General features: G+C 41.4%; 1 protein-coding gene across 1 annotated transcript; it reads right to left on the reverse strand.

The window, feature by feature from the left end:
• Positions 1-2094: 2094 nt before the first annotated feature.
• On the reverse strand, positions 2095-13572 carry LOC125544810 (nuclear pore complex protein NUP107-like). The gene is made up of 25 exons (XM_048708579.1): positions 13199-13572; positions 12150-12466; positions 11577-11646; positions 11209-11324; positions 11066-11097; positions 10836-10961; positions 9826-9984; positions 9339-9431; positions 9103-9270; positions 8827-8925; positions 8507-8709; positions 8378-8435; positions 6635-6723; positions 6412-6543; positions 5957-6079; positions 5464-5562; positions 5165-5356; positions 4734-4905; positions 4446-4602; positions 4069-4271; positions 3726-3867; positions 3472-3632; positions 3235-3351; positions 3046-3146; positions 2095-2585 (listed from the first exon to the last, which is right to left on the reverse strand). Exons 1-24 carry the CDS (start codon positions 13300-13302, stop codon positions 3069-3071), a joined length of 3210 nt encoding a protein of 1069 aa, XP_048564536.1. The 5' UTR covers positions 13303-13572; the 3' UTR covers positions 2095-2585; positions 3046-3068.
• Positions 13573-14338: the final 766 nt, after the last annotated feature.

Consider the following 14338-nt stretch of genomic DNA (forward strand, 5'->3'; position numbering starts at 1 on the left):
CCGGCGTTGAATCATAACAGAGAGAGCGATCATTGACTACTCTATAGCGATTATTTCCGGTGCACATCCCCACTCTTTCAATGCCAAGCTTTTCTGACGCCGCTTTCGGATGGCGAGACATGTGTTCAGGAGAGAGTGGTGGAGTATGATTATTATTTTGGATGAGAGGATGATTCCCTTGGTAGGGTTGGCTTATCCTTTTATCAGAAATGTACTGCAACTATTCGGATGCTTGCATGCAAATTTTTCGATGACCTTGTTGATGAGTATTTCCACATGAGTGAGTCCACATGCCTTGCATCATTGTACAAGTTATACAAAGCTATGATTGTAGTGTGTTGGCCCGAAGTACTTGAGTGAACCAAATGATGCAGTTACAACCAAGTTGTTGGCGATCATCGAATCAAGAGGCTTTTCGGGAATGCTTGGTAGCATAGATTGTATCGCCCTCTAAGTGAAAGAACTGTCCATTTGTTTGGCAGGTGCAATATAAGGGGCATGTTAAAGGTTGTACGGTCATACTTGGAGTTGTGGCATCACAAGATCTCTGGATTTGACACTTTTTTCGGCATAGCGGGTTCTCACAATGACATCAACGTGCTTCAGCGGTCTCTGGTATTCGCACGGCTTGCAGAAGGCAACTCTCGAAAGTTCAACTTTGAGGTCAATAGCCACCACTACAACAAGGGATACCACCTTTTTTTGAAAGTACAAGGGATACCATCTAGCAGATGGTATCTATCTTCAATGGTCAACTCTTGTGAAGACAATCTCCAAACCAATAGGAGAGAAGAGGGCTAGGTTTGCCCAAGCACAAGAGAGTGCTAGGAAGGATATGGAATGTGCTTTCGGTGTGCTCCAATCTCGATGGGCTATTGTTCGGCACCCTGCTAGAACATGGAGCCAGCGAAAGATGTGGGAGGTGATGGCTGCTTGTGTGCTCATGCACAACATGAACGTAGAGAATGAGCGTGATGACAATATCTTCGACCAAGGGTTTGATTTTTAAGGCAAAAATGTGAACTTGAGCCTGGACCGGCAACGTTTGGAGAGTTCACCTAGCTAATTTTATCAAGAAATGCATGATTGAACAACTCACGTTCAACTTCAAATGATTTGGTTGAGCATATGTGAACTCACCTAGGCAGCCAATAGATGCATCAGCCCTTTTTCTTTCTATGTATTTGTGACAATTACAAATTCATTTGGTTGTAAATGATGAGATTTTTATTTGGTTGCAACCTATTTATTGTGATGTAAAAACTATGCGATTTTGTATTTGTATTCATACGAGTAGAATGTAAAATGTGAAAAATTGAAGAAAGAAAAAACGGCTGGACAGACCTGGCAGAGAAAACACGGAAGAGGGTAGACACTGCCTATACAACCAACCCAAACAAATAAAAAACGAATCAAAACAGGATCCATTTGCGTCGGTCGGTTGGAATTGACCTGCGCATGGAGCCGATCAGGAACCCCAAGACCAATCACTACATCATCATTAGACCTTTGCTAAAGCCGCCAATTCATAGGCCAGAACGTCGCATTTTCTGCTCACTTTCCTAATATGCCGTGCATCAAACTTCCGGAGTGTAGACTTCACATCCGCAATGATAGGGAAAGCCGCTGATCGATTCGAGCTGGCAGGGAGCAATTCATTACATTACTAAAGGCTGAACAGTCAAACTTCAAGAACGACTGGGCCACTGTACCTCTCGGCTCATCACCTCCTTCAACGTAGGTATAGTGACGATCATATTTGACTCTACTGGTGCTGATGTGTTAACTTCTTATCTTCTTTCAGACTATTTGTGTCTGGCTGTGTGCATCATAACTATGCAGGTGTTGTTTATCATGTTTGTGTTTGACTGTGCATCCTACTCCCCGTTTCGAATTACTTGTCACAGGTATGGATGTATGTAAATGTATTTTAGTTCTAGATACATCCATTTCTGCCACGAGTAATTTGGAACGGAGGGAGTAACTATGTAGGTGTTGTTTATCATGATTTGTATCTACCTGATGCTATATTCTAAATTAATAAAAGCACCGTTTATGGGAAAGAATGGTTCCTAATCGTCGCACTCACCAGCATATTGGTACGCTTTGTTTTGCTTAAGCAACTTGGCAGAACACAGTGACGCTCACACACGCGCATACACTCACCACCCATCCTAAACATCTGAGCTACACTCACCACTCAACTTGACAGAACACAGTGACTTGAACGCAGGTAGACTGTCAGACAGGTTCCAGCACTTCCAGCACAAGAAACCTGACCATCTGAGCTACGCTCAATTCACATCGCTCAAGATTTCTACAACACCATATAATCTGAGAAATTGGAAGTTACATTGACATGGTCAATCAGATTGGACGCCTATGATTTCTTACATGAATCATCCAGGGACATTTGTCTGTTAATGCAAATCTTGCAGCAACATTCTTCTCCTTCGCCTTCAAATCTTACAGGAAGAAGTTCTTCGCCTTCGTTTGCGCCATGGCTATTCTGTTCATTGTAAGAACATGCCAGTGACAAAAGGCAAGACCTTGGAAGAGATTCAGGCTTCAATAAACTGCGGCACCTGAGTGGTTTGGAGAAAGTTAGATTACACATTTTTCTTTGCCCATGCAATTGTATGCAATGTGTATCAAATCTGTAGCGAAGATGTGATCAGGGCAGCTAAGAAGTGCAGAGGATTTCCATGTTGGTGACTTGATGTATCCTTCAAGAAGACTTGCAACTGCCTCCTCTTCTATTAGATTTACCAAAACCGTATGATATAATAATCCAACTAAACCGTATGATATAATAATCCAACTAAAGTGAGTTCATTTGCGTCTGCTGATGCCATCAGCTGAGAGCAAACAATTACAAAGCAGTAAAGCCGCAGTGCTAAGCATCAGATAGGGTAATGTAAAGCAGCAGGCAGAATATGTGGTATTGTGAAGTTGTGACTGATCAGATTAAAAAAAACTGTTTCACAGTGCCAGATATACAAAAAAATATATCAGAAACACCCGAGTTACTTTCAGGTGACACACCTGATAATTTAAACATGAGTGGCTTAGCCATCAGCAGGCCTCTGCTCTTCCTCAAGCTCCATTTTACATATGAAGCACTCCCTCTCAAAAATCAGGAACTCCTGAGTAAGAAATTTAAGACATTTGCTGATATTAGGAAAGCTCTGCGCTGCAGTAATTAGATGAACAAACTAAAGAACGTTAAGTAACCTGTAACTGCTGCTGGCTGAACAAGTGCATCATCCCAGAATCTGATGAAGCAACTAACTCGATGAGTTTATCACAACGATCTAGAGAATCGCCAGCTTCGGAAAGGGAGATGGATGCCTACAAAATATTAGCATCTGATATTAATATACCATATGTACTGAAACAGCAAAACAGCAACCATTTCGCCTATATTCAATGTAGCAGGCAGATACTTGTAGAATCTGTTTACAAGATCACCTGCATGGAGCGTAGAATTGTTTCCGGCAGGCAGCATCTTCGGCAAAGCCCTCGAATGATATAAGCAGCAGTACTTTCAACCGAACCATTACAATCAGAATACCAAGCATCAAGTCGTGAAATTTCCATTGAAACTCCAGGTTGAAACCGATTGAGTTCACCTACAAAAATAAATTATCGATATAACTATTGCACAAAATATTATTTGCATTCAAGAAAAACTGAAGCATACTATTGTTCTAAATTTTAGATACCTTTAAAGCCAGCGGCCATAATTGCAGCAAGAAGACCTCCATCATTGGCTTCATGAAGCCCAAACCCATCACCTTCTGTTGCTAAGCAACGGAGCGCAACTTCAATACAGCAAGGATCTTTAGACGAGACCTTAACTTCCACCTGTCCATGAATTACACAGTCAGAAGTTGCAGAAGCAACCGTGACAAACAATAACTAGAAATTGAAATGTAAGAAATTGAAGTGTAAGCTTTAATAATCCTTAATAAACACCAAGGCATGGTCTGTAATGTACAACACTTCATATTATATCTTGAAGCATAATATCCATATGGCCTTCAGGAGAAGAGAGATGGACTCAACCTTCAGCTGACGATGCAGCATATCCTCTTCGCTGACAGTTGAATAAAGTGCACTAGTCAGAGCCGTGCATGATGTTGCATCTGGTATCATGCATTCCCCAGAAGGTAGACAGAGTATTGCCGTTGCATGCAACTCAAGGAAAACAAGCTCTGATGACTGAAATGAGCTTGTCTCGACAGCATTTAACCATGGTCTCTCTTCCCCTGATTACAGAAAACCAGAAAATATAAAATAATGGCAACAAGTTCACCACCGTATACTTTCACATGTTTGGCGGTTTAAAAAGCATATTTGTAGGCTAAAGGGCCATATTGATATAAACATTTATTTGTTTTCGAGAAAAGAGGTTTGTGTTTCGATGAAAGTTTACTACTTACTTTCTAATAACAAGAATGCTAACTCCAGTGTTTGTGTTGCTGCAGCAACAGCTTGATCCTTTTCTTCTGCCGAAAGCATTTCAGGGGGAACAGAAGAATTCTCCATCTCGCATCTAAGCCAACCCCGGTATGTTGCATCCAGGGAGTAATATTCGTGCTGTCTCACCACAAGAGCAATTACTTTGTCAAGAATACCAAGGTACTGACTAAACTCTAAAGTGGAAATACCAGTACTGGAAGCATCAAGAGAAGAAGCACAATACATTAGGACAGGAAATGAGATCTTACCCAATCTTCAAACTCTTCTAAGTTATCAGACACCTCTTGATCTTCCAGCGAAAATAAATTTTCCTTTTGTTTCAATGGTTCGGCAAGGATGGCAAGCAACTTATGTGGTCCTACTGGTAGTTCAGGGACTCTCCTCATTGATATTAAGGAAAACTCTCTGAATAGTGTGTTGCTGATGAAAAAGAAATTGATGGTAAGTTGCAATGCTACGAAGTATAAAGGAGGATAAATATCATGTTTCATCAACCAAAAATAAGTTCCACTCTCACAAAGTGAGAAAAATAAATGAGTACTGTTTACAGATATATTTCAGCAACAAACATACAGACGCAATGCAATAAGAGAATAAATGTTTCCAAGACCATGCAGGAGGGCTGCATGTATGACTAGCAAAGTTTTCTCTGGCACAAGAACAAATTAGATATAGTTACCTATGCATCAATGCCCGTATCAGAAGTTTCCCTGTGATCATCTCAAAGCCTGGAATTGAGGATGGTGGTGTGAAGCAAAGCCACTGAATGATCATTGCCTTCTGAAGTGCTTGCAGGTGATGCTGTTCCACAACATCAGAAAAATCTTCACTGTACTGATGGGGTTTTGTTTCTCGAGACCTTGAAAGAACTCTGCACTAAATTAAAATCTTGTCAGAACATGTCCACAAATAAAGATAAGTTAAATATGTGAAATTTGGTATATTCCATTGTTATATGTATCCCCACAATCACCGAACCTCTCAATTATCTCTTCAAAACAAGCCTTGGATGCATCTCCAGATGAGAATGGCAGATACTCCACAGCAGAGAGGAAAAGCTTGTACATGGTATGCAAGCTGTTGCAGGAAAAAAAAAGGTGTGATGCCAGCCAATTGAAGTCTTGGAAGCAAAATAAACCATCAGCAATAACACATTTGAGAACATTTCAGTGTGAAAGAACAACAACATTCCCAGCACAATTTTTATGGGTAAACATAAGCAGTTGAACATGCAAGTATTGTGCCTATTATACTTTCTATGGAATTGTCATAAATCTAAGGCTAAAGGGAGCTGCACCGAAGACACATAGCTCACAAACTAAAATCTACTGGTAAATATTAGAACAAACATGAACAGCAAATGACAGGTACATCATGCACTAATATGTCACAAAAGATTACAGAATACTAATATATGTAACAATTCCCGGATTGCAAAAACATAAAAAGGTATAATCACATGAAGTAATACCTGCTATTTAACCTTAGTTCCATCATGTCCACAAACAAATCAATGCAAACATCACGTTCAAGCTGAGAGGCATATACTCCAACCAACTCTTCCTGCCCCTCTGAAAACAAGTATCTCACGTACCTGGAATTAATCATTAGTTTTTCCTGCTGTGAAGATTAAGAAACAGGCAATGTACCAACATAATATGGACAAAATAGGAATAAAAGATTCATCTGAAGATCAATGACCAAGCTTAACCTTTAGTTAAGAGAACAGTAGAAATAATGGAGTAAGCCCTTGACCCAACAAAAAGAAAGAAAACTACTTATGCAACTGAATACTATTAATAAAATTATATTAACCGCCACCAGAAAGACCTTTTTTTTAACCAAACAGATGCCATTTTAACATGACATTGCTCCAAAAGGCTAAAAAGGCTCAAAGCCACACAAAGATTAGTAAACAATACGTACATGTTGATGATGAGATCACCGACAGTAACCAGCTTTTCCTCAAACTCGTCTTCCATTTCATTGCTGAGAAGGTATCTTAAAACAAGAACAATATGTGCCCCAAAACGTATCATGTCGGAATCATCACGGGACCTAATTGGACCAAGAAGTTACTCAAAAGTTAAATAATAAAGCAAAATTAAATATTGGGGTTATCTAAACTAAAATCATAAAAGGCAGGTACCTCAAGACGTTTTGACCCTCTTCGATGGAAGACAACCATGACCATAGAAGGTCAAGAAGATGAGCTAAATTTCCACTCATGAGATTCATCTACCAAATGAGTAAACATGAAATGGTTAGGCAAGTGAACGATCATAAATTCAATTGTACAGCTATTGGAGAACTCCATTTACATGGAAAGTGGTTCAAGTATTTGTGTTTATTCCAGTTAATAGCATGAGTCACCAGAATGTTTGATTGAGTCACAATTTTTTTGCAAAATACAGATTTAGTAGAACGTTAACTAAGATAATGTTTAAATACTTGGTTTTCAGATTAATCATCTACAAAATCAGAAAACATGTCTAAACTAGTCATCAAACTGGCAAATTGTACAGCAACTGTAAATTACTGCCCGGTTTTTGCCGACGTGGCGCTGTCAGCTGGTCCGACAGCCGTTAGACGCCGTTAGACGGCGCCGTTCGTTCTGTTTCCTCTTATCCCCCGTTTCCCCCGTCTTCTTCCCCCGTTTCCCCCTTCTTCTCCCCTGTTCCCGGTCGTGCGGCGCACCGTCCCCGCCCCCCATCGCAGCCATGAGTCCGGCGAAGTCGAGAGATGCTGGCAGCGGCGCCCAGCCATCCACTGGCGAGATGTGCGGGAGCTCAAACCCTACGAAGGCGACGACAGAAGAAGAGGAGGAGGAGGACCCGCAGTACTCGGTGGAATTCAGGGCGGCCAGATCTTTTGCCGCGGCGGTGAAGGCAAATCCACTTGGAAGCCAGCACATTGCTTCAGCTTTCGGCGGCGTCTAGTGAGATCCCAGTCCCAATCCCCTCCCCAATCACATTCCCCTTCTGTTGCTAGGGTTAGGGTTAATGTAGTTCTAGGGTTTGTGTGTGTTATAGTTCTGTAATTAGAATGATATAGTTCTTTAATTAGATGCTTACAACTAGGGTTTCTGTAAATAAAAGGATATGAATTGTTGCACTCAAATGATGTTCTGCTCTGGTCTGCACTAGCTTGCTTCAGTTTCCCTTAAGTACTTATAGTGCACTATTGTATTATTATTTGCAGTCTTGAAGATGAGGTTTGGGAATTGAGGATGCATTTTCATGATAGAGATAATATTGAAAGGAGTATGATGATGTCAGACATCACATATTACAATTTGGTAGCACTGATGGAGACAGAAGGGTATGGTTTTAGAGATTATATGTATTATGTGAGGGACCCTGGGCTAGGGATTGAAGGAATGGAAGAAATAGATGATGATGATAAGTGTGCTCGCTGCATTCTGCCGTCGTCAGAATCAGAGCTGATGTACTGCCTAGTGTGCTCGCTGCTGTCGTCACTTTCACTCCAGGTTGAGAACAGAGCGAGAGCGAGAGCGTGCGAGAGCAAAGTGAGAGTGAGAGTGAGAGACAGAGGAGTGAATCACTTAAGTTCACGTGCGAGAGCGCCGTCTAACGGCGTCTAACGGCTGTCCGACCAGCCGACAGCGCCACGTCGGCAAAAAACGGGCCCCACCTGTCATAAATCCACTTATCGGTGTCCAATCTGCCGATCAGTGGTATTTGCAAATTGTTTACGGGAGAGTTGGTGTTTTTTGCCAAGAAACTGTAACGTAGTGATTTCTGCTAACCTAGCCCTCAAACTGGTGGTTTTCTGCAATTTACTCCAAGTAAACTATCCAGCTATACTAGAAAACATTAAATGAACTTAGTAGAGAAATTCCACATTCTTCACTCTTGGAAATGTATCTTACCTCAATTTGTCGATGCTGCTCCCGACATGCTCGAGAAACAGTTTCATGAACAAGGTCACTGCATTGCAAGTGAATAATAAGCAGGCAAATAGTGTGTGGAAGTACTAAACAATGTTAGTACAGCAGTACCTTGAGTGGAGTTTCTGCAGAAGTGCAGCTATATCACGAGGTTGCTGATCAAGAACATGATATGGCCAATTTTCTGGGCCAAGCTGGGTTCCATTCATATCATCATCAAACTCTTTCTCTTCTGGTCTGCTGGTTTGATATTGAGATAATTCTATATCCACTTTAACATCTAGCCAGGATTTAGCCATTGCCCAGCAAGCTGACTAAGAGATGGAAGGAAAAAGATGCATCACATGGAGGTAAGAAACCAGCATCAGAGTGAATAACATTGGATCAGATTAGAAAGGCAGGCTTAGAAATGAATTGAATAATATACATACCTCCCAGTCAGTACAGATTGGCAAGGTACGCTTCAAGTTACTGCACTGTAAAGCATATACAGCCATCTCATACTGGCCACCATCGTGTTCAGCAATTTTCTGCAATAGTATTATTAATTTAGAGTTGAGTTTAACAAAGTATTAAGTATTGGCAACATATACACACATAACTATTTTGAAGACAAAACCATTGTAACATTTACAGAACCACATTAATATAACAGCAAAGCGCAAAGCAGCATAGTTCAACAACATGAGTACAGCACGGGAGTTTACCTCTGAAGCACAATAGGATGCCCATTTCCAAAGACGCCACTGCCGTCCAATACCACTTTCCAGTTCAATTGCTTGTAGTGTTCTAGAATTTCCATTCTTGAGCATGGCCTCCAGGGAAGGAAACAGATCTATGCCACCAAAGGGGCAAAGAGTGGCAGCTCTCCATGACTGAATATACTGGAGGCGTTAGCATCATACATCATAAGAAATACATATGCCTATACAAGCTGACCAACCTGTCCAGCAGATCGGCACAATTCACATGCCTCTTCTAATCTTCCAGCTCTTAAGAGAGTCCAGATATCTTCTAAAAGCAATTCGTCTTGCTTCTGCTTACACATAAAGGAAAGGTGAGTTCTGATTTTACTAGAGGCGAATTCTAGTTACTTCACCAGAGATGATTAATGAGAAGAGATCTTTAACAACTGAAAGAGATTTGTCTTCTTTGTAGTGCTGTTAGTCCAGTAATTACTGCTTTAACATAGTAAATAATTAAATTTGAAGGTTAAGTACTAGACAGTTATCCAAGGCATCCTCTTAAAGTGAGATTATGAGGTGAAAGATGGCCTATCTCACATTAAAGAGTATCAAAAATATTCTGGAAAGGTCAAGTAGAACCAATTATAATGCATACTTGCAGCATTTTAAATATCATAATAAATTATTAGCAGCTTTATGAAAGGATCTTTACACTGTATTCGAAATAGATACCAAATAGCCTACCTTGTCATCAGGAAGAAGTTGGGCTACTTCACGAGTTGGAGCATCAAAATCCACATGCTTCACTATATTAGAATCATTATTCCTTCTCTTTAGGTACCTCTGTGTACGATGCCAAACGCCAGAACTTGGTAGATATGAACCAACATGAGATCCTCTCACCTACAGAACAGAAATATAACACCACAAGAAATGTGTGTACCTCTATCATCAATTTGCTCATGAATAGCAAGTTAAATACTCTGTTACTCCATAGCTCATTGTGTGATCAAAACAAAAGCAAGGTCATTCAAGGAAGAAAAATAACTACTGAAATTTAGATGATCAGGATAGATCTTTATGAAAGAGCGATGTACACATGAGATTTACTGCCTCCATCCAGTTTTATTAAGCGTCTTCCATTTGGCTTTTGTCCACAATTACAAGGCCCACACTTTCTTCCATATACTTTTCTTCAATTTTCCTCTGTTATGCACCGGTTGCATGCCATTAATGTTTGTTTGCATGAAAAAGTCGGAATGACGCTTGTATGCACTTACTGCCCCTGCTCTGGCTGCCTGCATTCTGATTTCAGTGCCCCAAATGCAGCGCCTGGAGGCAGAGTGACATTTCACATGCATGCATGCATTTCCTTTCACAGTTTATTTGATGCTGCTGGTGTTATTAGGTGATGGAACAGAGAGCAGTTGCATTGAATGTATTGACAAATATTAATTAGGGGTAATTTAGACAATTCTAGTACCGTGTTGATCATTGTTCCTTCTATATTCTTGTTCAGAGGGAGTACATTGTAGCTTAATACCTTTCAACTCAAATATTTAAGTTAACATATCGTGGAGAGATGTATATGCTTACTTTGCTAATTCTTTTATTGATGGAACTTCGAGAATCTATATTACCTAAGGCGAGTTGTTCCATTCAATCAATCATGTTCCACCACAGGGCTCCCACGTATCAAACAGGAAATAGAAAAGACTAAAGTCTTAGTAAAAAACATAGCATGGTTATCTTACCTTTCTCTCCAAATCAAGACTTTCAGAAGCAAGTCCTTCAAGCCAAAGTACAATCCGCAGACACAATTGTGCTGTAAGATCTGTTGCAACATAGCGGCAAGCCTCCTGATGGGATGTAGTTGGTGACTGTCAACAACATAAAAAATATCCTTTAGATAAATTCACAGATACAAGCACATGAACAGAAGGAAAAGACTTTTAAGACATTCACAATTAGAAATGTAGCTTACCATGAATAGTCCTTCAGGAAGCTCTTCATTTGCTGCAATGTAGCACATGGAATTTCATGCACGGTGTAGCAAACAGTTTACTTAGAAGAACGTTGATTTATAAGCCACTGCTACTTCAACTGACTTATCATAAAAGTTATTACCTTTCCCATAGAGGTACCAAAGAAGTGACCAAGAAGCAGCTTCATCCAGTAATAGCTGTGATTTTTGCTGCATAAGTTTATCCTCCACCATCCGAACCTTTCCTGTGGTGGCATACCTGAAAATTAAAAAGCATTCCCACATTAGCATCCACAAGCTACAGCACAGGCATCTATTACCTTGGAAAATAAAGTACTTGGAGCATAATAATTATTCATCTTCACATGATGAAAAAATAATGATTGTAGTGTATATCAGTAAAGTGTAATGTGGCAAAGAGTTGCATCCAAGAATTGGTCAGCAGTAGAATATGCCAATCATACAAAGTCATACAATGGAGCATTATTACTAGTGTAAGGCAATATAAAACCTTAGTGACTCTGAAGCGTTTCTACATGTCCTCTCAAATTGTAAAATCACGTCTGGGAAGGGCATCAATCCTGCAACAGAAGAACACATCAGTAAACACAAATAACCGCAAGGATATAGCTAGATAATATGTGTTCACAGATTTCTGGTAAGCAAACAAAAGTACAGGTTTCTCCATGCTATTAATCTAGTACTCCCTCCGTTCCATAATTCTTGTCGTGGTTTTGGTAATAGATATGTGTGCGCCAAGTCCTCTGCTCTCGGGAAAAAAAGAAGAAAAAGGCACATTTCCCTAAAGTTGAGAGCATGACTCAAGCATCTTTTACTTCACTATTCACTGCTACTTGAAGATTTGTGCAGCTTAGTTTGTGGGAAGCCTTTTTCACTAACTTATTGGTTAGAGAAAATTAAACAAAACAAAAGGGAACGCGATGACATGGATCATATACAAACAACGGCTGATAATAATAATAACTACAATGTGTAAATACAATATTCAAATTAAGAACTTTCAGCAACGGCAGAGCATGCTAGATTATAAGCATCACTGCCCATATGGCATTGCCAAACTGACCTTGTATCGCTGAATCAAGAAGGGATGCAAACGTTGTAAAAGTTGTTTCTCCTTCTCGTGGCATATCGTCCTCCAGCTTGACCAGATTCAATGCTGATCTTGCCACCTTCCTACCTGAACCACCATCCAGCAGTTTCGGTCCATTCAAGCCATCAATGTCGGAATAATCAGCAGCCTCCTGCTTGACTTCTTCAAGTAGTAGACCAGCATTGGGCCGCCTAGGTATGCTGCTTCCATCACGCAACGCCCTTGCTTCTGAGAATCTGGAGACTGAGGTCCCCAGCATTGGGGAGTCATTTGAAGAAGATAGTCTCTTTCTGAGTAAACCACAAGGGAAAACAACAAAATCAGCTAGGGCAGCAACTAGTCCCAGTAGAAATACTGAAGTGGCATGTTCTCACATTTCACAAAAGTAGGCTACATTAACCCTTCCAAGAATGTTTTTGCTACACTAGGTACTGGCACTGAATTGCACAGATCTTTACTAGAATACAACCTGCTCGGACATCGAGCACTTGCAAGCACCGAGGTGGGTGTTCCATGTGGTCACAAATACTAAACACTTAGTGTGCATTGCCAATATTGCAATATCAACCCACCAATAGGGTTGTCTGCTTGTCTGGTGTGTTCCGGCCACCAAATAACCGAGCCTTACCCAGGCACGCTCCACAAATCCATCCAATCATATGACCGCATCACGACAGGGCTGCTAAAATACTTGAGAAAATGACTAACACGCCGCGATTATCCAATCGCAGCGGATATTCTAAAAATGCTGCCAGGGTGGGATGAGCAGTGAGTAGCATATGGCCTGATTCAGCGAAGAATAAACCATTTGTACCGAACATCTGAGCGTCAACGACTGAACTCTATCGATTTCCCCACTCACTCTGACTCCATTTCGCCACTCGATTGGTGGCGCGCCACCACGCTCGCCTCGACTGCTCTACCGAACCACCCGGGCTAGCCAACGCCAGCATTCGAGCTCGAGAAGCGGAAGAGGAACCATTCATAAACAAAAACGAGGAAGAGGGGCGCGCATCTCTCACCTGTAGCGGCGGTACTCCTCCCGGAGGCGGGAGGACTCCGGGTCGAAGTAGCCCGGCGTCGACATTGGCGGCGGGGACGGAGACGGCGACGGGTCCACCTCCATGGACCGGCGCGGCGTGGATCCGGAGGGGTTAGGGTTTTAGGGCCCGCTCGGCGGCCCTCCGCTCCCCAGAATCCTCAACTCCACTGCACGGTTCGCAGTTTTGCTCGGAAGCCAACTCCGCTCTGGCGCCCGGGGTTTATGTCGTTTCTTCTGTTTTTTATGGAGTGGAGAGATGGCGGCCGGAGGCGGTGAGGATGGCCGGTGTTGGTGCGGGAGGTTGGGCGGCGCGGCGCAGGTTCGGGCAGGGGCTGGGAGGGGAGGTGAGGGGAGGAGGGGATTGCGGGCCGAGCGAGGAGACTGTTATGACACGGGCCACTCCTGGACGTCGGCCTAAGTCCACTAGACGGAACCGAATGATGGCCCGTGAATTCCAGGCCCAGAAGGCGACCCAAGACAGAATCGCTGCGGACAAAAGGGCCCGAATCGTATTTTTTTTCTGGCCGGTTCTTTTTCCTGTTTCGTTTCTGTCCGGTTTTTTATCACTTTGGTATTACTATTTTGCTTTTGTTTTTCGTGGATTTTTCCCAGATTCCTGACCTTTTTTAAAAATTCGTGAATATTTTTTAAAAAAATCGTGAACTTTTTCAAATTCATTATTTTTTTCTTAAATTCATGAAATTTTTAAAAATTCTTTTTTCCCCAAATTCGTGAACTCTTCCAAATTCATGAACTTTTCTAGTTCATGAGATTTTTTTAATTCCATTAATTTTTTTCAAACTCCTGAGCCTTTTTTAAAAGTCCAAAAACATTTTTCAAATTTGTGAACTTGTTTTCAATACACTTACTTTTTTCAAATTTCACATTTTTTTAATCTGTGAACATTTTTTTCTAATTCGTTAACTTCTTTTCAAATTCGTGTACATTGTTATGGGATTTCCTTTTTAAAAAAATTCACAAAAAAACTGTCAAAATCAACGGTCAATAACCCATGGCCAATGGTTAGCAGTCAGTGGTCAACAACGAACCCTCTCTCGCGTGAGCACCCACTCGCTCACCCGCGCGTGAGAGCCACTGCGTTGGCCGGCCCACGATTTCT

This window comes from Triticum urartu, chromosome 1 (assembly GCF_003073215.2).
Source record: "Triticum urartu cultivar G1812 chromosome 1, Tu2.1, whole genome shotgun sequence".
In the NCBI taxonomy this organism is placed as follows: Eukaryota; Viridiplantae; Streptophyta; class Magnoliopsida; order Poales; family Poaceae; genus Triticum; species Triticum urartu.